This window comes from Myotis myotis, unplaced genomic scaffold (genome assembly GCF_014108235.1).
Source record: "Myotis myotis isolate mMyoMyo1 unplaced genomic scaffold, mMyoMyo1.p scaffold_m19_p_8, whole genome shotgun sequence".
Taxonomy (NCBI): domain Eukaryota; kingdom Metazoa; phylum Chordata; class Mammalia; order Chiroptera; family Vespertilionidae; genus Myotis; species Myotis myotis.
In genome coordinates this window covers 8104649-8131214 of record NW_023416390.1, presented here as the reverse complement: position 1 = coordinate 8131214, position 26566 = coordinate 8104649, and the positions used below count along the sequence as shown (strand labels likewise).

The following is a 26566-nucleotide window of genomic DNA, read 5'->3' as shown; positions in this document are numbered from 1 at the left end:
AACTTCCAGAACATTTCTGTAGTTGGCAGGACATATTAAGCCTTCCTATTTATTTTAACACATAATATTTTCCCATAAAGTAGCTGTGGTGTATCCCTGTCCATGTGATGTTCCTGGCTGTGACCAAGTGTCTGAGGGGCTGCCTTGATTTCCCATTGTATGTGTGTCCTCCCATTCTTTCTTATAGCCTGCTCCATGCAACATGAAATGAGCTCAGCCCTAGCCAGTATGGCTCAGTGGGAGGAGCGTAGTCTTGCGAACTAAAAGGTCCCAGGTTTGATTCCAGGCAAGGGTGCAGGCTCAGCCCCTGGTGTGGGGTGCAGTGGGCATCCAATCAATGATTTTCTCTCATCATTGATGTTTCTATCTCTGTCTCCACCTCCCTTCCTCTCTGAAATCAATAAAAACATATTTTTTTTAAAAAAGAAGAAATGAGCTCAGTATATGCACAGTTACTTTAATATAACCCTCCATAAAGCACAGCCCTTTGGTTAGCCAACACATAACAGTGCACTTATCTTTTTGACGTGTATCAGCATGGCGTTATATTGACTTGGACACTCAGGGTTTGGTTGCATTCTGGATTGGAAGAGATCTTTCCTGTTCATTTATCAGGAAGGTGTGGGGATGCTAAAAGTTCTATGGTTGCTCGAGAATGACTGGAAAACATAAAAGAGCAACGGAAACTGCAGAATTATATACGTCTTTGAAAAAGCAGTAAATGGAAATTAGATCTTTTTGGCAGGGTAGTAGGTGGGGGAGCTTTTAATCATTACTCATTCCATTTTGCAGCAACTATCTCATCAGGTCTAACATGCTCCTGATGTAAGATGCGTCTCAGCTTCAGGGACGGTAAAGGTGTAAAACATGTGGTGGAGAACGGTGACACGTGGCAAACCCAGGTTCGCTGTGCCCACCCTCTGGAGAGCGTGCTTCCCTGTCAAGGCCGCATGTGCTGCGTCTGCCTTAGCCCCTTGCAGTGTTGTTTATAAGGAGTCAAGTTTTGATTTTTAAAAACTAAGTTGACATTAGCATGAAGTTGACCTTGTAGTATGCATCCAGAATATTCTAGTGAGGCCTAGTAATTCAGACTCGGGCTATGAGAATGTAACAGTCTAATGTAGGGTTAGGGCATGTCCATGTTTGAAACTGAAGTAATAGGGCATAACATGACCTTGCATCTAACACATCCCCAAGATGTACCTCTTCTGTCTTTAAAGCTCTCTGGGGGATTATACAACCTTATATCAGTAAGACTTCTCCGAGTGTCAACTATGTGTAAAGACCTGTAGAGAACTAGTAGGAATAAAATTTGCCACAAATTGGAAGAGATCTTTCCAGTGACTAAATATTCCCATTAGCTAGGAAGCTCTCTTCACTTACTACCCATAGTTCCTTGGCTCAGTTTATTTTTTGTTCTTCGATCAGTAAAGATGAAAACCAATGTATAGTGCTCTGGGGAAGAGAACAGATCTGGCTGAGTCTCGGTAGCCACCTCCTTTTTAATTGAGTGTGAATGTGCCCCCAGCAGAGGACCTGGTGACAGAGCCATAGAAAGCCAGGTGTTCATCTCCTTTCCACCTGGGTTGACGCTGGCGTTGGGCTGTGTCAGGGAAGGTGCCTGTGGAGCAAAGACAAAGCATGAAAGGCAGGGAATGTGGACACGTGGACATGTGGACGGTGTGAGGCCCGAGTGATCGGGGTTGTGGCCTGTCCTAGGGCGGAGGAGTTGAGCTCCGGGCAGGGCCTGAGGCACTCCCCACCTCAGTCTTTCTATTGCAGCAGGAAAGGGGACCCATCTGAAAGGCATTTTTGAGAAGACAGGTGCTGGTGCTTCTGAGCTCACCTTCGCTCTGGATGTGAAATCATTTGCAGCAAAGGCTTAGTGCTGACTCCTGCGTGGCTGTGTAGCCGGGGCCTTTCGGGGGGATAGCATCCCTACAGACAGCCTCCGAGATGACCAGTCCACTTGCCATGGCTCACAGCCACCAAGGTGGCGGTGCCTCTACTCCTAGGCAGCTTTCACGTTAAATCTTCCGTTATTATGACATTTCACTTTGGCATTTTAAAATTTCATCGCTGTCCCTTTTCATCTCTTATATTCCAGTGACTCAGCTACCCCACATCAGCACTGTGGTAGACATGAGGGAGGAAGAGAAAATGGAAACAGATACAGTCACTTCATCCCAGGTCCGGGTATCTCAGACCAGGACACAGAGAACAGCTCAGCCAGAGGGCACTGGCCCAGCTAGGACGAGACTCCTCCCCGCTTTGTTAATAGTATACACAGCAGGCCCCCCTCAGAAGGTTCGGGTCCCACAGATGTTCCAGGGCAGCGGGCGAGGCCCGAACGTTCGGCAACACACTCAGGCGCTCCTGGCTCTTGGCGCTCCGAGGGCTGCGCTCAGATCCTGAGTTGAGAGTTCTCCTTATTTCCCCTTGGAGAGCAGAGCTGTCACTTAGAGATCAGCGACCGGGGGAGGGTGGCCATCTGCTCTGGCGAAAGGGCCAAAGGGGTTTCTGGGAATTGAGTTAGGGCACACTGATTGGAGAGAGGGAGCTTGTGGGCTAGCAGAGGGCGTGGTTTCCAATGGGCGGCTGTGCAGGACGCTGCTGGCGCTGGAGCCTCCTGGTGAAGAAGGTGCCGTGCTCCCTCTCATCAGCTCCTCTGCAGCAGCGCCACGAGACGCGCTAAGGTTTCGCTCAGCTGCTTTGTATCTGGGGGGCCCGTTTTAGAGAAAGATGAGTCCAAGGCAGGATATAAAACCTTCAGAGCTCCTGCATTGTTTATGTCCATTCGTTTTTAGACAGAAGCAGCAATAAAACCTATTTATAAAACACACGCCTGTCCTATCACACTCATTGAGGTGTAAGTTACTGTTTGCCACCAACGCTAGCCCGGACATGGTATATTGCCTGAAAACATAGCTGTAGAAAATTTAAGGTGTGTGATCACCATTTTCGTTTCTCAGTGGTAAATGGGTTATGTTCCCCTTCTCTTGCTACCACAGTCGCGGAGGAGGAGGAGGAGGAGGAGAGGAATCCAGTGGGAGGGACTCAGAAAGGCTTAGCTTGGATTCATTTTTGGTTGACACATAGTACAAGTGTTAGGCTTAGTTTCCCTGGCTCCAAAATAGCACTGTTAATTTTTTCATTGGGTGAATTTTCACACCAGTGCTAATCACACGTTTCTATAAATTATATTAATTTAACTTATTTCCCTAAACGTTGTTCTGCAGCGTGCAGCACGGATGTTCCCTGGCTCTTGGCTCTCTGCGCTCGCTGCAGTTGGAGAGGGAACAGGCGCATCTGAAAGGCATTATTGGGTGACGGAGGCTGCGGCTTCGGGTCTCACCTGGTGCTCTGGTTCCTAAATCACAACTGTTCTCTCCCTGGGCATCTGCCGTGTGTGGCCTGCCCATCCATCTTTGACGTTGTCCCTTATACTTTAACACGTATTCGTTAAAGGGGTAGTACATTTAGGTAATCATGCCTTTTTTGTTGGTTAATATATTTTTACTAATTTCAGAAAGGAAGGGAGAGGGAGAGAGAGACAGAAACATCAATGATGATAGAGAATCATTGATCGGCTGCCTCCTGCATGCCCCCTATTGGGGATCGAGCCCACAACCCAGGCATGTCCCCTTGACAGAATCGAACCTAGGACCCTTCAGTCCACAGGCCAACACTCTATCCACTGAGCCACACCAGCTAGGGCTAGGTAATCATATTTAGTGTTTAATAGTTTAGTTTGCAGGAGGGTGAGCCCTTCCAATTTAAAAGACAAAGGAGATTGGTGAGGGCGATCATGTGCCCTTTTTTGTCCCTAAAAGGGAGTCCTCACATTTATGAAAAATAACTGTGTGTTTTTTTTTCTTTACAGAGTATGATTTCATCCATTGTAAATAGCACATATTATGCCAACGTGTCAGCAACCAAGTGCCAGGAGTTTGGGCGATGGTATAAGAAGTACAAGAAGATTAAAGGTAAGCTTTTTATTTTTGAAGCTTATCTTTAGTTTCTTAGGCTAATGAGTTGTTGAGTCTTTGGAATTTATACTAATTTTAGGTATACTTTTAAAATAAAATTTTATGTAATTTTTAATAAAGATAATATTCTTAATATTTCCATCTAGAGATCCAAATTGACTTCCTTAAAACTAAGATGGTATTAGAACTAAAAGTAAAATTCTTTTTTGTTGTTGTTCTGTTTTGTTAATTCTCACCCAAAGATAGATTTTTTCCATTGGTTTTTAGACAGAGTGGAAGGGAGGGGGAGAGACAGAGAGAGAAACATTGATGTGAGAGAGATACATTGATTGGTTTTCTCCCATATGCTCCCCCATCGGGGCCTGAAACCAAGGTATATGCCCTTGACCAGAATCAAACCCAGGACCCTTCAGTTCGCAGGCCAGTGGTCTATCCACTGAGCCAAACCCACTAGAGCTAAAAGTAAAATTCTTAGCATAATATATGAGGTTTATAGTTTTCACAAGAGATGCTTGTGGGGGTTGAGATCTTTCAAAATATTTCGAAATGGTTTCACATAGGCATGCTTATTTAAAAGCTAATCAATGAATCATTTCCACTTATATAGTAATGAAAGTTTAAAAGCAGTCATTCTAGGTTAAATCAGCACTTGTAGTTGAAGTAGCAATTACATATTAGAAGGATTGTTGTGGTCCCAGGAATTTTGGAGTCAGAAATGGAGTTTTGCTGTTGTGTGTATTCAGAGACAATTCTAGAGCCATCCATGGTTAAAGCAAAGGGACTTGTGTTCAAATCATTATCTTCCATTTGCTAGCTGTGTGAGCTCAAACACATTTCTTAACTTCACCAAGACTCAGTTTCCTTATCTGAAAGTTGCAGTGATAAAAGTATCTAAGTTGCTGGCTAGCTAGTATTAATAAGTTAATACTAGCACAAAGCAATCTCTTAATTATTAGCTCTCCTACTATAACAATAATTAATAGCAGTAGTTGTACTACTAGTAATGTCTTACATGTGAAATTATGTCTGGTCCTGAATATACAGCTCTCTTATATAATAAATGTCGTGCGATTTAGACCATCCAGTCCTTTAACTATATCTGTGATATTTGGCCTTTGCACATATGTCAATGTTGGAAAAATTACGTTGTTCTCACCCCAGTTCAAATGCTGTTCAATTCAAATGCTGCTGGCCACTGAGGGCACTTGGGGAATTTTTGGTAACATAATAGGTTGATGTTCACAGGTATTTCAGCCCATATTTTGCATAGTTATGATCTCATCCATCACATTTCATTGTAGGTTCTCGTAGCCTTGTTGTCAGTTCACTGCCCCATTGAGGGCCAATGGCATGGTGGTGGGTAGTAGGTGACAGTGAAGGATGGATTTACTCGTTGTACTACAGCTGGTTCCTCTCGGGGTTCAGAGTGTGGAAGGGGTGCTTGCTGGTTGTTGAACATTTGGGAGTTAGTTTACTAGGTTGCCTTTGGAGGCACATTTTTTATTACAAAGGAATGAGAGCATTTTATGCTAAATATACAACTTATAAAAATGTCAAATGTTGAACTCCCAAAAGAAACGAAATCCACTGGAGATTGAGTTCAGATCTCTTTCTTTTCAACCTATTCTCAAATTCCTAGGACCTTCTAGATTCTGGCTCAGGCACTTGCTTTAGAATATTATTAGTATTAACTCTTGTACAGGATGCGATGAACAACTCCTCGCCGCAAGACATGATTGCATGGTTCAGAAGGGTTTCTTTTCTGTAAGTGCTGTCTCCAAGTTTTTCTTTTAGCATAAGATGGTTCAAGTGCTTGAACATACCCTCTTCGGTTAAAAATCAACAGAATCTCGCAGCTCCAAGGTCACTTGTGGAATCCCATTTGCTCGCTGTTACGAGAGAACGGAAGAGCGTGTCCTCCTTTAGTCGTCTGGAGTGTAAGCCCAGATTCAGAAAGACTGGAAACCCTTCAGTCTAGTGTTTCAGGATGGCCACTACAGAGAGTGCGTGTGTCTGTGTGAATCTGTGCACACACACCTTAACCCTTACGGCTTCTACTTTTCTCTTGCTTTCCTTAGCAATCCAGGTTTTTTTTTCCTCTTTCTTTTCAAGATAGTAAATGCACAGTTAAATTGTTTAAGTGCCGTAAAAGCAGACTGAGACCTTGATTTCAATCAGGGGTCAAGGATCCACATACCTGAAGAGGCTGCCAGACGCTGTGTACACATGCTGTTCAGGGAGATGGAGCTAGTCATTCCTGCGGAAAGCGTGTGTATGCGAGCGTGTGTGTCGGTAGGAGGAGAACAGGGAAGGTTAAGGTATGTGTGAAGTAAACACAAGCTGCCGTAAAACAGTTCAAGTGGTGTTGATGCATCAGCCCAGGGGGTGGGAGGGAAAACAAAGCATTCTCGGCAGGTAGGAGGGTGCGCAGAAAATCCACACCCGAGAAGAGTGTTTTATTAACTCTCGACCCCCAGAGAAAAGCACGTGTTGGACCTATACAGACACGGTTCATTGGCTAGGAGCTTTATGCTCCGAATAGATGTTGCTGTGGGGGATCCTCTCTCATAGAATCCAGTTCTCACGAGAAAGTAATGATTTTGTGTGTAAGATTTCTGTTTGTGTCCATCCATTTTCAAAATGAAAAAAAATAAATAAATAAAAAGAAGGAAATGAGTAGTAGCAAACCCAGAATTCCACCTTGGGGCTCTTCCTGAGAGCTGAGAAGTCAGTTCTCCCTCCTTCTGGGCTTCCTCCCCACCACCCCTCCCTCCTCGCTTTCAGCCCACAGTTACCTAGTTACGTGTCCCATGGCTGATAGCGTGGAAGGAAATCTCACGCTAACTCACTGATGTCCCAAACTGAAGGTTGGCTGCATTGTCAAATATGTTTCCTATTATCTGCTAATGTCTGTTTTAATAAAACAGTGGGAACTAAATGGTTGCTTCTTAATCAAAACCATGATTTCCTAAACATAAGCCATGTGATTCTGTTACAAATTGCCACATATAGATCTCCTAGGTCAAATTTTTTTTTTCTCTTCTCATAGAAATAAATAAACAGTAAAATAATTATATACTCGGAAAGATCAAAGTAAATATGACTAAAACCTGGCAAAAATAAAAGTCTACTGGTAGGATTAAAAAAAAAGATCAGATTGCAAGTTCTATAGTTAATGCTTAAATAAATATGAGAAAAATGAACAATCAATAACTTGATATCATTAAAAACAGATGTAAAAACTATATACAAATGGAATTGTCTAGATTTTGAAGTAAACATTTTAATGTGCATTTTTTGAATTTGTTGTTCTTAAAGCTAAACTATTTACACTTATTTTTTAAAAAGACCTAAGTTGGTTTGGGTTAGCCTGTTAACTTTATTTTCCCCAGAGATCATAGCAGAGCACATTCTGTTTACCTTTTTCCTTTAATTTCAAAGACGATCATGGTTGACACAGACATATTTGAGTTAACGTTAGTGTTCATTCATGGTGGATGGGAAGACAGTGTGTATACTCTGGTTTTAAGGTCCAGAACTATGAGCCTACATCCCATGAAGAAATGAAGTGGGTGAATGGGGTAGTAGATTGTTTAGACGGCATTTTTTTTTATTGCTGTTCATCTCATACTATAATTGCTTCTGGCCTACATTTTACAATGTAGAGCAGTAAGCTTCAAAGTATAAGGAAAGAAGCGTGCATGTTGTGTAAAAGAACAAAAAAGGGCAATATTAACAGTTGTTTAATGTGGAGGAGTTTTAGTGTTAGATACAAGGATAGTCCACAAAGACCTAAAGATGTTCATGCCATCACATTATTTTCAAGAATTCGTGGGATTATGTAGGATTTACTCTGTCAATTTTTCTTTCATAGGTTCTATACATTTTATTTTTGGTTAATCCTCACCTGAGGATATTTTTCCATTGATTTTTAGAGAGAGTGAAAGGGAGGGGGAGAGACAAAAACATCGAAAGAGACCCATCGATTGGTTACCTCCTGCATCCGCCCTGACAAAGGCCAGGGATTGATCCCACAACAGATCCCTTGACCAGAATCGAACCCAGGACCCTTCAGTCCTCAGGCCAATGCTCTATCCACTGAGCCAAACCAGCTAGGGCTGTTCTATACATTTTAATAAAAAACTTATTTTTAACCTAATTCTTCTTTTGTGTTACTTACTTTTAGGCAGAAACTTTCCCCACCATTTTTATGAAACTAAGTGGAATTATGAGGGCCATACCATTAGCAACGATACTTTTATGGCAGTCTACTCATGCAGGGGATTTTATAAGAATAAGATAGTGACAACAAAGAAGGACTCTTGTATTTTAAATCTTTCCTAATTAAAAATTAACAAGTTAAAAAATAATTTTATATCTAAAGTGTTTTGCACTTGGCACCAAACACCAAGTGAACTATTGTCTCTGGTGAGGTCGAGCTCAAGTATTTAATATGTCACAGAATTAAGGGGTCATCGCAAGTTCACATGGATACTAGTGCATATCGTGAAATTATTTGTGTCATAAATAATACCACTAGAATGCATGGACCTAACCAAACCCCATAGTTTGTTCAAAAAGCAAAATTATGCCCATCACTTTCTTCTTCTCAGTCATTGCTCAAGAACCCTCTGATTGCTAGTTGTCTTAATTCTATTTGTTTATTTGAGTTTATTTAGCAAAATATTAAAAAGCTGGGAGCAACGAGGATGTTAAAAATCAGAGTTCCTTCCCCAAGCCTGGTTTATTCTAGTAATCAGTATTTTATCTGACGCTGTCTGATCTAGTCCTGCAAGATCAAACGTCCAGGCCAGCGCGCAGACAGTAAACAAAGCCCGGGAAGGGTTTCAGTAAACACAAAGATTAGATGTTGAATGGAAATTAAACTCCTTGAACTAGTCCTCTGTACTAAAGTGGTTAAGTGGGTTGTGATTAAAAGAAATAAGTAATTATGATCATTATAGCTGAAATGATATAATGTTACCACATTTAAAGCACCTCTTGTACCCCAAAATGATTGTGTCATTTACAAAGTGGTGCCTTCAAGTTGCATAGAGGAATCAGTGTCCTCTGACCTGGCCCCGTGAGGCGGCCCTCGCTTCGCCACGGTGGTGTCGGTGGTCAGGACAGTGCCTTTAATCAGCGGCCGGGACTGCTGCCCCTGCTGGTGTGGGCTCTCGGGAGGTACAAGCCACTTACTGTTGTCTACCTTGTTCTTCCTCCTCGTTGTGAAAGAAACGTGCTTTCGGCTTTGGCTCTAAATCCAGGTGTTGGCAAGGAAGTTTGTTCCCTGCTTATACTGTACCTTGCTGACAGTAATGCCAGCATCAGGCCCTTGAGTTTCATACCAACATTGGATTCCTGGAAATAGAAACATCACTTTCACAGTCAACCACTTTTTATCTTACTGGTTTTCCAACACTTGGAAGAGCTTGCACAGTTTCACTGTGACAATCCCCGCTGAGCACGGGCGACTGTTCACTAGTCCCCGTACCCTCCCTGGCCTCCCTACTAGAAGCTTCTTGGGAGGGTCGGCATGTGGAAGAATGGCGCACGGAAAATGCCGTGGACCCTAGCTCAGATGTGGGCTCATTCCTTACTTATTCCAGGTAGCTGCTTCTTTAGCCTGAATATGTTTATTCATAAATATTTAAGAAGTAAAATAATTGTTTGTCAACAAGTCGTTTGTAGATTAAAAGAAACAAATTTGCTATCTGCTTATATTTATACTATTTATAAGCCATTTAAAATACATGCTTAAAAAGGATAGAATATCTGCTTTCCTGGCTTCCTCCTTCCATCCATCCATCCATCCATCCATCCATCCATCCATCCACTCACCCATCCATCCATCCATCCATCCATCCATCCATCCATCCATCCATCCACTCACGCATCCATCCATCATGTATGCTTCCTATCTGAAAGGAGTATAAGACACAAGGCCTGGTTTCAGAAACTCAGTGTTATATATGAAATAATGACTATAGAATGTAGACTTTTTGTTGCATGTTTTGTCATTTAAAAATAAATTTAAGCATCTGCTTTATATACCTGACAGGATGCATAGTAGAACAGGTCTTTTTAATTCTTAGCATTTATCAGTATTTCCAGCATGCTTTTGATTTCCCATAGTTTCAGATTTCCATTTGTCCTGCCCTGAACCAAAATTAAAAACTCAGAAACAAAGATATATCTGGTGGTGACTGATGAAGAATCTACAGAGTTGTGAAAGAGAATTTTGGTGTTTAGACCAGAAAAGTCTAGTTTATTTAAAATCTGGCATGATTATAGTGATGTCCTCTAATTTGGCAGGGGGAGGGGTGGGGGGGAGGGAGGGGGGGACCAGTTAGTTAAAATCAGAGAATTCTCTTGGTTTCTTGATCAAAAATCATTTGTTTTTCTTCAGACAATTTGCCAGGTTGAAAGCTGAAAAACACTTAAGTTTGCAAGGTGCTCAAAGCTCTTAAGTACAAATGCTGTGTAAGATGCTGGGACTAGCATGACAGTTGCCCGTGGTAGACAGTTTAACCAGCTGTTTGCCTGACTGATGATGGGCCATCATTTTAACTTTTGTAAGACTTGGAGGTTATCTGATCTTAGAGTCCTGAAGTCCCAAGAGCATGAGCATTAATCTAGAATCATCTGGAATACCAGTGAGGCTATGAGTGCTAATGCTGGCCCTTTCAACTCTCACCTTTCTACGTCCTGTGTTCCCCAGTAGTCTCGATTCTTGAATAACCCCCACTAGACTAGTAGTTCCTTTCAGAAACATCTGGCGACTCATCCACTGTGTGACTTCCTCAGAGCCCTGTGAGTGTAGGACCTTGAACATTGTAGGTACTTAGTAAATAGTAATAGAATTAAATTACTATGTAGATGAGCGTATTTGAACATATGTGCACTTAGAACAGTTTTATTTTTGCACATATTATATCGTGACTGATCTTATTTATTATCTGATTTTTCAATTGAGATAAAAAAGAAAATACTGGGTTGTTTGAATCATTTTACAAATGTCCTTTGCCAATTAGTAATCAGAGTCATTCTCTTTTTCTGCTAATTAGTTACTGAGCTGAAGATTTAGTAATAGTCACTTCCACTGAAAGAGACACCTATATGGAGTAAAAATTGACCATTTATATAGCCTGAGAAATACATACCTGTGAGGTTTTTCTAGCTAGTTTATTGAGTATTTTCCTTAAAAAATGGCCTAAGACATTTAAGTTTTATAAAATCAGAGTAAAAAAGAATGAATCATGGGTTGATTGTTTCCTTGATTGATTTTTCTTTAATAGGTTTGAACTAAGGAATTAATACACATAGAAAGCTAACTGGCAAAAGTAGAATGCTCCCAAACAATGATGCTAAGTTCCTGAAGTGTGTTTTTCTCTCTCACGTGTGAATTCACCTCTGAAATGATAGCTTCAGATTAAAAGAAAGAAGAAAAATAAAGACGTTATTACATATAAGTAACTGTATCCTATACGTAAAGTTATGGGAATACTTGAAGTGATCAATGATTATCCAAAATAAAGCATTGTTTGAAACCAAAGGGACAGTAATGTTCAGAGGCAGTATGGGTAAAGGTGGATGGATAATGCTCACTTTTTCCATGGAACATAATGGGGTCCTGTGAGCTTTTACTGCCAAAAATCAGAGGTGTCCAGATTCAAGTTGCTTTATGTTAGACATATATGTTTTTTGTGTGCATCTTAATATGACGGAAAAAGGAAGTTGATAATAAGGGAAAATACACCTAAGACCAGTCATACAGAATTATCAATGCCGGCAGGTCCACCTCACTTATGGGCCCGGAGGCGTTTTCCTTCCAAGCCTTGTTTTATTAGGAGTTAACAAGTTGGCTCTGAATGGCTTGCTCTAGGCAGAGATTTGCAAGCAAGTTCTCAACCCAGAGACAGATTCTCTTGAACGAATGTAGAGAAAAACATCTTTAGGTTTTGTGGTCCTCAAAGACTTAGCTTTTCTTTTTTTGCCCCCAGCCCTTTCAGATGCCTAATATTTTCTTTAATTATATTTAGTGAACTCTCTGGTAATAGTTGTTTTTTTTTCCCCCCATCTAGTGCTGTGGGATTTATATCTGTTATATATGGGATATTAGCTTTAGCTCTTTGAAATCATGTCTGTCTCTGATCGTGTTAACAGAAATTGGTTTTCATATAACAAATTGCCTTTGTACCTGCAGTCATTGAATAGGAGAGATTAAATTAGAAGTGTTTTCTGTGATTGGACATAATGGGTATTGGCAGATGGGATGCCATTCTGGGTTTGGGGGGAAATTAGTGTTATATTTACACTTTAAAAAGAATTTAACTCAGTGATAGATTTTGCCTGAATGGTAGGGTTGCTTAATGTCAATATGTAGTACAGTTCAGAGAGAGGGTCAACATAAATATCAGGTAGGACCATATGAAATTGCCATTTTTTGCAGGTCAGACTGTTGCATATCAGCCATTCCATGTAATGGAGATTCCGGGGTTATTACCATGTGATGTGAGTGTGCATACCCACTTTACTTTGTGTTGGCTACGTGGTTCTAATAAGCACTTCATATTTACAGCGTTTATGATGAATACTTGCTGAAGGTCTTCATTGTGTGAGTCATGTCATTCATCAGTCAGCTGGGACCCATGTTGATCACACTCATTTTGGGACAAAACTTTTTTTGGCCACAAGAAAAATAAAAGAAAGAGGGATTCGTGAAAATAAATGTAACGAGTGTGAATTTGTTTTAGATGACTGGAATGAATTGATAATAAAAAACGAGATAGGGATCCAAAGGAGTTATGTTTGATTAAATAGAAAAGCATTTTAAATCATAGGCAGATGTTGCATCTACGTGTACTAAACAGTTCAGTTATCAGATACAAATCCATAGGTGGAGATTTTTTATAAAGCTGATATTATTCAGTACTGTATCTCCAGGAGCTGACATCATTCACAGCACATAACAGTTGATTAATAAACATTTATTATATGCATTAACACAATAAACAAAAGTGAATGACCTTGTTTTATGGATTAGCTAAATCAGTGACTTCATCACTTTTTAGAATTGACCATCTGCTTCAGTCCGTCATCTCAAGAAGGTGACAGAATGTTAGTGGAGGCATGAGGTTGAGCTCTCACCATTCAGCTAACTCATCCATACATGATATCACCTATGCATGTACATGCCACATGCATGCATGCATGCACACACGCATATACAAACAGGAAGTAGGACTTATCCGTAGAAACGTTGATTAGTCCTGACTCACACCCTAAAATTAATGATTATCACATGCCCCAAGTTGGCAGTTTAGCATAATCAGTGGCACAAAGGCGCTACTGTCCTGAAGACATGGGTTTGAATTCTGATTCTTCCTCTGATAAGTGTGTGACAGTACTTTCTGAGCTTCTTCTTTAATAAATTGGGCAGCATCATATCTCTGTTATACAATTGTTGTGAGAATTAATTGACAATAATGTGTAAAGGGGTTAGTTCAGTGCCTGATGTTACCTGCAGTGCCAACATGTTTTAAAAGAGGCATATTAGCATGCTATGACAATTTCAGCACTTAAAATAAGAACATTTTTCTCTAAGGGAAATCCATTAAAAAGTACTTGTGAAATATTTAGGCTCTAAGAATTTGACTTTGAGTTATTCAGAGAAAGAGAAAAGAAGTGGTTTTCCCTGGCCTTGTGCTTTGTTTATTATGCTTATGAAGCTAGAGCCAGCCCTAATCCTTTGACTATTCCTAAATATTTATCTACATTTGGACAGATATTTGACCGTGAACAAGTTATCTGACTTCACTGGGTATTAGGTAGGATCACTGTGGACACCAGGTTTTGGGGCTAATGAGGGGGGAGCAAGGATCTTGGAATGGAAGTTTGGAAATCCAGGGCAATGGTGTGATCATGTATCATTTCTATGTGCTCAAGGTTTGGATATCCATTTGAAATTTTCATTTTCATTGGCAACCTTTTTACCAAGAGTGCCAAAGGCAAGCCTATGTCTTACCTTGCCGAATCACTTCCAGAGAGCTTCCTGAGATTAAAAGAGTCAGTCTTTCTTTCTTTCTTTCTTTCTTTCTTTCTTTCTTTCTTTCTTTCTTTCTTTCTTTCTTTCTTCTTTTTTTTTTTTTAACTTGGCTTATATTCTTCCATTCAGGATTTTAGGAGATATTGTGTGGGGAATACTCGAGGGTTTTTGTAGCAGTCATTCATGCTAGTGAATGCTTTTGCATGAGCATCTTAATAGTTTAAGGAAAAATCCATAGATCAGAAATTCTAGAAATTTCTCAGTGTAAAAATCTTTTACTCAGTTCATTGCTTTTCACTTACTATAATTATGGACAGACCCCAGGGGTTATTTTCCAAAAGAACTGTGTTAAAGTTTGCATTGAAATACTAGGTTCATTGTTCTGGAAAAATTATCAGTTTTTTAATGCAGTATTGGTAGATAAGCTTCCAAGAGCAATACTACAGCTACCACTATTACCACTACATAAGCTACTAATATTCTTGTTGCTGCGTGGAGTTTCACAAAGAGAGATGTCTTAGCAGAGTCCTAACTTCTTGCCAGAATGAAAAAACAGAAGCATGTAGTCTGAGAGAGGGAATCGTTTAACAATCCTATCAGGACTCTAAGATGCTATTAGGTAAGTAACCTGGAAGCTTGATTCAAACCCAGTTTACAGGTAATCCTCCCCAGTTTACAGGTAATCCCCAAACACTCAACAAGTTATAACTCAGGCCTTAAAAGTCCCCGTTTGCTCTTCTTTCCACCTATCCAATAACATCTTGCTCTGATTGGCAGGCACCTGTGCCTGTCAGATGCTGCTTATAAATGCTCAGAAAATACATTATGGGGCACTTAGTCCCTGGAGTATGTGTTTTTTAAAAATTATTTTTTAAAAGTTAGAACATGTTGATATTTATCTATTTTCTGGAAGATAAAAACAAGCCACTAAGCATTTGCCTTTTAAAAGTACTGTGGGACACTTTCCTTTCTTTCGGTTCAGGTAAATGTAACAGGTGCACAGGCACACCTCAGATGCTGCGGGTTCGGCTCCAGACACCGCAGATCACGGTCAAGCAAGTCACATGCACGTTTTGTTTTCCAGTGCATACCAAAGTTATGCTTACACCCTACTGTAGCTTACTAAGTGTGCGATAGCATTATGTCTCAAAAAATGTACATGTCTTTAAAAATATTTCATTGATAAAAATTTCATTGCTCACCATCCTCTGAGACTTCAGCAAGATCTTTTGCTGGTAGAGGGCCTTGCCTTGATGTTGGTGGCTACAGATGGATTACAGATCACCATAGCAAATATAGTAATACTGAAAAAGTTTAAAATTTTGTGCGAATGACCAAAATGTGATGCGGAGTAAGCAAATGCTGGTAGAAACATGATGCTGATCAACTTGCTTGTCACAGGGTGCCGCAAACCTAAAGTTTGTAAAGAAGTGCAATAAAGCCAAGCGCAATAAAGCGAGGTATGCCCATACATTTAAAGCATATTCTATTCATTGTGTTTCCCTATTTTTTATTTATAATAATTTTTGACACTTAAAGCTGGATTTGTATAATGCTCCTGTGACTTTAATGTCAAGAGTTGTGATGTGAGATTAAGTCATTTTCTTTTCCATCAATTCTGCCTCCTGATTCATAGGTCAGAGTATGGACTCTAAAGCCTCATTGGCAGAAAGGGAATAGCAACATATTCCTGCACATACCATGAAGTCTGCTATTCTGTATTGATAATGAATTCTTTTAAACGGTGGGGATGTGTCTTTAAGTTTGGTATGATGTAACATGGCATAGTTACTTGAAACCAAAGAAAAGATTGCAATTCTTTAGGTGCCCTTTAGGAAATAGCAGACATTGGCCAGGACATCCTATCAGGAAATTTTGCAATGAGTAGCCTTATCTGTCAGTCATATTTATACGAATAGCTTTCTGAAATTTACAACGGCACTTTCACAAGAAGCTTTTATGTAGATACTGATCATGTAAATTTTACAATTCTGAGATAATAATAAGCATCTGGCATAATCTCTAAAGATACTAAGTAAAAGCAAAGGCAATGTAAACATTGATCCTCCAGCTTCAGTATATATAACAAATCTTACGTGGAATCTTAGTGCACATAGAACACTAAGAGATTCTGATTCTGGGCCCATGCATTTATGTTTCTAACAGTCTTTCAGGGGAGATGGGTATAAATGGTTAAAGGACCATATTTTGAGTATTTCTGAAACAACTGAAATATACAGTGCGCATTCATTCATCTCTGTCTACACACACACACACACACACACACACACACACGACAAGATGAATGTGATAGTAATGGTAAACATTGCATAGTGCCAGGTATTGTTCTAAGTGTCACCAAATATTAGCTCATTTAATCCACACAGTAATCGTTCGTCATAGGCATGGTTATTAGCCCACAATAAATATATTGGAAACTAAGCACAGGGAAGTTAAGTAACCTGCCCAAGGTTACACATCTACCAAGTGGTAGAACTGAGATTTAAATCCCAGCAGTCTGGCTTAGGAGTCTCTGCTTATAATCATCATATCATACATCTTTCCCAACAGATGAAAAGATATTTACCCAAAATTGCAATAAAGAAATTACCAAAAAGTGTCAGATAGGAATATAAGACAAGTTATGTGTGTGTGTGGATATATATTGTGTGTGTGTGTGTGTGTGTGTGTGTGTGTGTGTATAGCAGGGATTTGCAATAATTAAAAGAAAGACTTGGCTTCCTGGATGTACTGTAAAATTGCTTGAAGTAACATGGTATTTTTGAACCAAATATCTTCTAATTGTAATGAGCCTTCCGAGGTATGAACAGCCTGCCATCCCCAAATCATGGCATTTAATAGCTAGTGGTCAGCAGGTGCTCTTGGTTAGAACATCAACTGTGAACTTGAGAAGACTTTGGGGTCCTGGAGCATTGGATTTTTAGGCATTAGTAAAGTTGGGGTGATTATTTCCCCCACGTCATTCTTAGGAGTAAAGAACTTGGCTTTTATTAGTAGAGCTGCCAGGGACTGAAAAACATTGACTAAGATTCTTTGCTTGACCAACCTGTCGACAGGCTCCTGGCCTTCTCCTAGGCCCATCCTTGCACTTCCTTGTAAATTCCAGTTTTAACAATAACCCTGCTAAGTCAGTTTACCCAGAATCCCCTCCCCTTGGTATCTGATCACCCTCCATATCTCATCCTCCAGGATCCCCCAGGTGATGTCTGATGACCTGGCCTGTCTTCAGCAAAGAATCTTGTTAGGTTGGTTGAGCCAGAATCCTCCTTACTGCTGCTAGTGCCTCTTGGTCATTTTCCATCCACTGACCCTCACCATCCTCCTCGGCTCTGAATTCCTACTGGCCCCTGCTGTATTTGGAGTTGAGCCCAAACTCTCTCCGCTCTGTGCAACCCAGTTGTAGGGTCCCCTCTGTCTGTCGCAGTGGTCCTGATAAGGTCTGCATTACCATCTTTGACAAGTGTTGATGGATACTTTTATCTTTAACAACATAGGGGGTGTCTTGAGTCTTCTAAGCACAAATTTAAGGCTGGCTGTCCAAGGGCAGCATCTGGTTTCCAGAAATGGTTTTTTTTTTTGTTTTTTTTTAATATGTTTTTTATTGATTTTTAGAGACAGGAAGGGAGAAGGAGGAGGAAGAGAGAGCAACATCGATGATGAGAGAAACATCACTCCTGCATGCCCCCTACTGGGGATTGAGCCAGCAACCTGGAATCAAACTGTGACCTCTTGGTGCATTGGTTGACACTCAACCACTGAGCCACACTGGCTGGGCTCAGAAATATTTCATTTGGCTTTTATTACATTTTGTAAATGGAATTGGTTGCCAACACTTAAAAAATTAGGAGTGATCATCTAAAAATCCAGATTTAATATTTTCTTGAAAAAAAATCTGAAGAAATGACAATAGGAGGAAGACAAGAACTGGCTGATGCAGGAGAGGGGCTGAAACAACAGAGATCTGAAATATGCCATGTGCATTCATTCTAGGCTTTCCCTCGCTCCACGCTCCACTCGTGCCTCTGCAGCTGGCTTTGCTGGCTGCTCTGTGCCCGGAAGTGTTTGCAATTCGCGCCGTATGGCTCACCACTAGGTAGTTAGGACTTCATGGTGGCACCACATGTTTCTAAGGATGCTTCTGCAGGCACTGCTCTTAACTATATGAACTTAGAAGGATCTGCGAACTCATAAGGAAAGTGAGAATCATTATGCATCATCTTAAAGGAATATGGGCTGACATTATTCTGATTCTTTTTACCAATTCATACAGGCTACATAGAACTCTGATGTTCATGCTTAATTGTGTGCATGCTCTGACTAGATCTGTGAATTTTTTTTAATTGATGATGTCATTTAAATATATCTCAAGAAAGTAACTCACTCAATGAAAACTGAAAATGCTGAAATTTTGGAAAATTAGCATTTGGTCAAAGAATGCATACTATGAGAGAATGGGTCTGTTTTTTTAAGTAGAAAAAGAAATGGATAAAACGTTTGCTTAAGTACCTGAAATATAATTTAATATTTGAATTTGTTTTTACTTTGGCTGAATTAAAAAGCAAACAAACAAATAAAAGTGAATAAAATGTCTACTGAGGCCAAGTATTTCCGCCTCTAAAGTACAACTTGATTCTGGAAGGGCCTATGGCCTCCACTTCTCTTTTCAGTAAGGAAATCATAATAGTGATTTTTGTTTTACAGACACTGTGTTAGATTACCTTACTCGAAGACTCCTAACTATTTGCTTGGTTTGATTTTAAGACTGTATGCCTTACAGTTTAATTAATACAGTGATTGAAAAGGATTTTCCTTTAAGAGGATAAGATTAAAATAATTTGTTCACCTTGACCTTATGAGGAAAAGGTGAATGCAAACTAAATGAATTACATTGAAAGGATTAAGTTAAAAATTGAACACTTACAGAAGTTTGAGGTGAACTTTTGACTTATTTGGGGTTCATAGGAAAGTTAGGCAATCATTCAGTGTGTTTTTTTTAAAGCAGAAATAATGCTGTATATGTCTGAATATAATGTGAACCTGAGATATCAGTATTTATCTATTTTCCCAATGAAAAGTTTTGAATATATAAAACCTCTAGACATGCAGATGAAATGGTCAGATGTCTGCTTACATTTTTTATGTATTAATTTATCTCCTCATATATTTTAAAATCACATATTACGTAAAATATTAATTTAGAAATGTTACTTTCCCCCACCCTTACAGTTCATTAATTAATTATTATAATTCTTCACATGTGATCGGTCACGAGCATCTTCCATCAAAGTAAAGACAAACTCATCACTGTTTTTTGAGTCATCTCACCCAGTGTTGCAGCACATTTCACTTCTGCCTAAACTTTTTTGAGACTCAGTGCTTTTTAAAAATTTTTAAAATTTTTTATTGATTTCAGAGAGGAAGGGAGAGGGAGAGAGAGAGATAGGAACATCAATGATGAGAGAGAATCACTGGTCAGTTGCCTCTTGCACGCCTCACACTGGGGATGGAGCCCGCAACCTGGGCATATGCCTTGACTGGGACTCGAACCATGACCTCCTGGTTCATAGGTCAATGCTCAACTACTGAGCCACACCGGCTGGGCAAGACTTAGTGCTTTTTGTGATTCAGATATGATTCAGTCCCTGTAAACTGTATGCCAATTGCATACACATAATAACGGATCAAAATAGGGGGTGCTTAACGTTTTTTCCTCTGGGTGAGTACTTTCGATCTCCAGCATGCAACACCCACAGTAGTGCTCTTTACAGTTTTCTTAATAGGCTTTTGCAGATCATAGCCAACATGTGCAATTTTATGAAATAGGTATTACATCTGTTTGGAATTGTTGTTTAAGAAACAGATTTTGTAGATTATTTCTATCGACATTTAAAGCTAGTAATGATGGAGGGGTTTTTTAGCCAAATGTGTTTTCTCCAAGCAAACCTCTGTTTTACATAATAAAGTAATACAGAGATTTAGATAAGGATTTGACTATGAGGTGACTCACTCTTTCTTGAGAAATATTCTAGGGGGAAGAAAAAAAATCTGCCTCATGTTTGAGCATATATGTATCTTCTCCCTTTCAAGGTTGGTCCTTAAAGTTTCACTTAAGTGCAATAGAATGTAAAAAACTGGGTAACCCAGAGGGGGGGAGCATCTTACTTAACGGCAAGTCAAGGTGGTATTATTAATTTTATGAGGCTTCTTATCCTACTGTATATTACCATCATTAAAATATCAACTTCTTAAATATTTCTATAGTAAAGATAACGAGTGAGTAGATAACAGGATAATACTGTGTGTTAGACATTTCTATGATGGTTTTCGTAGTTAGGTGGATTTTTATTAGGAGGTTGTAGTCCATTTGGCAGAAGATGTTGTGCTCATCATTTCCTGATGACCATGAACTACAGAAGATGAGGACAGCTGGTGTATTTATAATGAAGAGTGAGAAAGGATATGACAGAGCTTGGATATATGAGAGGATTTAGAAGTATAATGGTTAGTGTTTTCTGTCTTACTATTCAATAAAATGCCTACTTTTAAGAATTTAAGAAAATTAAAGTGTCAAATATTATCACTTTCATATCACCTATGAAAAACTCTATTATTCTAACATTTTGCAGGAAAGGGTAACTTACTTTTACTTCAGGGTTTCCAGTTTCGTATTGAAAGTTGTTTATGTCATTAATTTACCAAAAAAAGGGATATATTAGCAATAAATTATACCAATGAAAATCATGATCATTATCACTTTTATCTCTTAACAGTGGAAAGAGTGGAACGAGAAAACCTTTCAGACTATTGTGTTCTGGGCCAGCGTCCAATGCATTTACCAAATATGAATCAGCTGGCATCCTTGGGGAAAACCAACGAACAGTCTCCTCATAGCCAAATCCACCACAGCACTCCAGTCCGAAACCAAGTGCCCGCGTTACAGCCCATCATGAGCCCGGGGCTTCTCTCTCCCCAGCTTAGTCCACAGCTTGTCAGGCAGCAAATAGCCATGGCCCATCTGATAAACCAACAGATTGCTGTGAGCCGCCTCCTGGCTCACCAGCACCCTCAAGCCATCAACCAGCAGTTCCTGAACCATCCGCCCATTCCCAGAGCAGTTAAGCCAGAGCCAACCAACTCTTCTGTGGAAGTCTCTCCCGATATCTACCAGCAAGTCAGAGATGAGCTGAAGAGGGCCAGCGTGTCCCAAGCTGTCTTTGCAAGAGTGGCATTCAACCGCACACAGGTACAATTAGCACTGAGCAGGGTAACTGGTGGTGGTTAAGAATAATACTAGGGATAACGTTGTGACACATTTTCTTTTTTATCTCTTAAAAACCTTTTCTGGCCCTCAGAGCACATAGAATTAGATTAATGAATACTGCTTAGTTTATGAACCACTATCGCGATTTGTCCATGCATAGTTATAACTAATGAGTCAATTTCAGCAACACAGTGGACATAACTGAACTCACCAACTCATGACCCCAAATATGACCAGTGACTTGGTCTGTGTGCTCCTTTCCTCCCTCATCTTCTCATCTACTTTTCCTCAGATGTAACCCTGACCTTGAGTTTTGTGGTTGTCATTACTTTGTCTTCTTAAAAAGTAATTTTAAAACTACTAATGCATGCCCAATCTATTACTTTGGTTTTGAACTTTATAAAAAGTATCATTATATGTTATAATTTCTTTAATTAATTTATAAACTCTTCAAAACATGCAAGTTAGATTTAAGATATGGATAAAGTGACAGTGGCTAATTTATTCATTTTATAATGTTCTAAGGTAACTATAAAGGGTAAAAAGTTTATTTTTACCCTTTTTTATTTATTTATATGTGTCTTCTTTTATGGAACAGTTTATTTATATGTGTCTTCTTTACAGAGGGGTGCTTTTAAGTAAGACATTTTTTTCCATCAGTGTGTGCAGATGCTTCAGCATTGCCTGGAAGGCTTTTAAAACACAGATTGTGTGGCCTCCTAGTTGCTGATTCAATAGGTCTGGGCGTGGGACCCAGACATTTGCGTTTCTAGTAAGGTGATGCTGATGCTGCTGTCTGAGGACCATACTTTGAGAGCCACTAATCTACCCCTTGTTTGAGTAACAAAGTAAAAAGTGTTAATCTCAAGGAACTAAGGACCTTGTAGTGAGAAATAATTGAGCCCAAATAACAAAAGTAAAACACGAAGTGCGGTGAATAGCATAGGAGAGAGGAAGCAGTGGTTGCAGCGGGTGTTCGCGGGGAGGTGGGAGTAAGGAATACTTACAGTAGAATGAACATGCTAAGTCTTTACGAGGACAGTGGGTTTAAGTTAGGCAGGAATCTAAGCTCTGTGCAAATAAAAAAGATCATGGGCCAGCACATGTGCAAATAACTGACTTGAGTATGTTGGGGAGTTAGACCTTGAAGGACAGGTAAAATTTAACAGGCAAAGAAGTAGAAGTAGGATATTCCAAGCTAAAGGAATTCATGAGAAAAGTGTTGTGTCAAAAATATAAGAATAGTTGGTACTTGATAGCAAAGCTAGATAGTAAGACTTTGATCTGGAGGGAACTGATCAAAAAAGGTCTTTGGGCCATGCTAAGAACTTTGAACTTTATTTCATAGGCACATGGTAAGTCTTTACGAGGCACATGGTAAGTCATAGGCACATGGAAGCCATTGACAATTTTATGTAGGAATGTGCTATGATCCAATAATTAGAATTGGAAGATTTCTTTTTCCCTCATGATAGCAAGAGGGTAGGACTATCATATAGAAGGCTGCCATAGTGTCTAGCTGAAATGAGTAGAAGTTTTCAACTAGGTTGATGGTGATGGAGTGGTCAAGAAGCATTGCAGAAGTAACATTGACAGAAAAATGCAGCTACTTGACTGGGTAAAGAGGAAAGAACTAAAGATAATGCCAAGGGGTGAGCCTGGTGATTGAGAATAAAGCTGTCATTAGAGAATCAAGGAGGATATTGAAAGAGATGTTTTGGATTGGGCTGTTTTGACTTGGAGGTGCAGGCAGGTTTCCTAAGTGAAGATGTGTTGCCGTCGTTAAAAATAGGAGGTTGATGCTAAAAAGAGTGGTCAGGGTTAGAGAACGAGATTTGAAATTTATTTACAGAGCCTGGGATTTAGAGAGTCAGGGGAATGAGGGGAAGAAACCATCACCACCGCTCCTACGAGGAAGAGACAGAAGAAATGCCAGGAGAGCTGGGGTTAGGTGGAAATGAAAGAATGGGGAAATGGTAGTGAGATGGATGGAAGACGTGAGTCAAGCTTCCAGGAGACTTCATTGTGGATGGAAACCAAAGAAGTCTGGGAGGAAGAAGCTTGAAACCATGCCATGAAATTGGGTGATTGGTTGGTAGAGATCTTTGCAAACTTTAAAGTATAATTTTATTAGAATGGTGAAGGCAGGAGCCAGAATTTAGGAGTTAAGGAGTGATGGACTGTTTAGGATACAGAAGCAGGGGCTGCAAATTACTGTTTCCAAAATTTGGTGTTGAAAGGGAGGCCAGAAGTAGGTTGACAGTTTGAATGGGATCGGGAGTCAGTTTGAGATAGAAGGGTTTATGAGGGAGTTGGAGGCCTCGGCTGAAGTTCATCAGCACGCACGAGTGCTAGAAGCAACCACTGTGGCTTGCTCAGTCTTCAGCAATGCCGGCCTCCAGGAGTGGGAGCAGGGAAGAGACATGTGGGGCTGCTTGAGGTTGGGTGCTGACGGATTAAGTATGGCAGGAGACCCAGGGAGGTGAAGTTTCTTGCTCCCTTTACTCTTAACAAATTTATACATTCTGTTATTGATGGAGTCTGTTTACATCATTTGAAAGTGAGTCTTGACGTTCACAGAGATCTGCGCACGTTCCAAGCATCACTCCATCACGTTTCTCTTGTGACTCCAGGTCCTCAGGCAGCCTTTGTGATTATGAAAAGCTCTGGTCCTTTGAGTGAGGCTGTTGGGCGCTGCTGCAAAATACAAAGTGGAAAGATGCATCTTTCAGTCTGCATGTGCAGCTCTGTGTGTGTGCGCGTGTGTGCGCGTGAGTTCTTTCATGTATCATTCATGCCCATGAATAGGCATTTCATGGTTAGCCAACATTTTATTGCCTGGTTCTATATACAGCTCCTTTGGCAAAGGACACAATTGAAAGCATGGTTGTATTACTTTGGATTTAAAACCAAATACAGTATACCTTTTGTCCAAGTAGCATGAAGCCCGAGAGAAGACGCACAATGAGGCTAGACAAAAGCCAGGCCGGCCGGTTTGAGGGAACCCCCGGCCAGGGCCGAGACTCCGGGAGGTCTGTCTTCGGCGGCACAGTCCTTTTTGTCTATTTTTATGGATTAATGATTTTTCTTTGGCATTGCCATCTTTCAAGTGCCAAGTTATAAAAGGTCTAATTGAAGCATGGAACACATTTTCTTTTTTTCCTCCTGCCATTAAATTTGTGAGATGGCTACACCCAGAAAGGAACATTCACTTTCAATCAACATGAGCTGGGGTTCATGGGCCAGCCTTGAGGATATCAAGTGGAAACTGCCTAGGAATGTATGAGTATTTCCTTTTAAAATTCTGCTTTTAATTTGGGAAAGCTTTTCATCCCTCTGGGATCATAACCTGTTGTGTATAAAGCCCAACCTAATCAAGGTAGATGGTATTGACAGAATGACATAGTCTGAACTCAAGCCGGAGGTCAGCAGGCAGATTGTTTTTGCTGTTTGCACGCAGTCACCAGCAGCGAGGCTGGACAGCTGGGCTTCCCCAGCAGCCTTGTTATGTGGAAAATAGGGGGTACGATGCCCTATGAAACCAACCATGCACTTTCCAAGTGGGAGGCTTTTTTTGAGTGGAATCAGGCATTTATGGGTGATATAATAATTTGCCAGCTATAATAAGCAAATAAAATTAACTTTTATAGATGATGACATAAAAGAATTGTTACTCTTTGGACAGAAAAGAATCCCAACCCCCCCCTCCCCCAAAGCAAACAGAATCAGAACCGTTGGTTTTGATGGACACCTAGGGCCGTATCAGTCTTGCACTCAGTTGCTTTACTGATATGTAGCATATCCTCAGTCCACTGAGTATTTTCCAGAAATAGTTGGTGATGTCCATTCTTCATTTATTATCAAATTTAACGAAAAGCAATTTTTCAGCCTACATTTTATGTATCTGGACTTGTGCCTGACGATTAGACCAAGAACAAATCTAGTGTGTGTGTGTGTGTGTGTGTGTGTGTGTGTGTGTGTGTGTGTAACAAAATCACATGCACAGCATTTATAAATGATGCTGGACTTGTGAATATACATCAGAATAGCTTTTCATGTTTAAGACTCTCAGATGAAAAACTCAAAGGATCCTGCTCAGGCCACTGCATTTTGCCTGCTCCCACCAGCAAGGCTCTGGCAATGCCCACCCGAGGCCTGCCAGGTGGAGGAGGACGAAGCGCAGCTCCCCTGCCTGCTGTCGCAGGGACCCTCTGAGGAGTGACTCCCACCCAGAGCTCTTCCTCTCTGCAGGATCGGCTGAGGCTGGGACCTTGCTTGGGTTTCTCCCCTCCCATGTCCTGCTGCTCCTCCTTGTCCCTCACCAGTTTCCCTCAGAATCACTTCCTTAGCAAGTCCCAGGTGATAGATCAATGCCATTGCCAGCCTAGTGGACATTTGGTTATGCCATGGGTTAGAAGTTTGAATGAAACCTACCTTCCGTTTTAGCCTACTACCTTCCCAAATCTAACGCAAGATGTTGTTATTATTTTAAACTGAGTCCCCTGAACTCAGTGGACTGATATTGATGTCAGTTTTACTTATGGATTAGATATTAGGGGTTGAGAGAGAGAGAATGTGAGTCAGATACACATTAGTTTTGAGTTCCTATGAGATCTTCCAAATTTGACTTAAATGGAAGCCATTCTTCCTGAGTCTGCATGGTGAGTTATGTGATTTCTGTGAGTTTCAGAGTCACTCTGCTCCTTGGCCCGTCCCTTCTCCAGGGCTCTGTCGGGGATGCAGGACCAAAAATTTCGAGAAGCAGTAGGACCAGTTATCTGTCAGGTGTTTTTTCCATATGTATTTCCCCTTGCCTATATTCTGATCTTACTTTAGTGCTGGCAGACCTTTGCTTTCTGGAGCTATGGACATGGAATAAGTTGCTTAGCTGCTTACTGTGTTTACATCTTTCCCTTTTGACAGTTTGATTATGAATCCTAACCTCACGTATTCTTTTGCCCCTTGTCACTTTATGGACTTAAAACATTAGTCAGAGGCTTATGACAGTATTTTAAAAGACTTAATATTTTTAAAGAATGCTTGTGGGATGTCCACTGTCCTGTGAGTAGCACAGTTTCATAAAATATGTACAGTGAGTCTTCCTTAACAGATAAATTATTCTCTAATTTAGTTAAAAATCCAATGACCTACTTATTCATATGTCTAGAAACCCCCCACTTACTAACATTGCTTCTCCTCTGAGACCGTCCATCTGAGCAAATCTGTTAAATGAAGGAGAGGACGCTT

General features: G+C 40.3%; 1 protein-coding gene across 1 annotated transcript in view; it reads left to right on the top strand.

The window, feature by feature from the left end:
* SATB2 (SATB homeobox 2) overlaps window positions 1-26566 on the top strand; it is a 172502-nt gene that overhangs the window by 84609 nt on the left and 61327 nt on the right. Inside the window, exons 6-7 of the mRNA XM_036320855.1 lie at window positions 3884-3986; window positions 20829-21301. Coding sequence (XP_036176748.1) covers window positions 3884-3986; window positions 20829-21301 — 576 coding nt within the window. The remainder of the gene's footprint in view (window positions 1-3883; window positions 3987-20828; window positions 21302-26566) is intronic.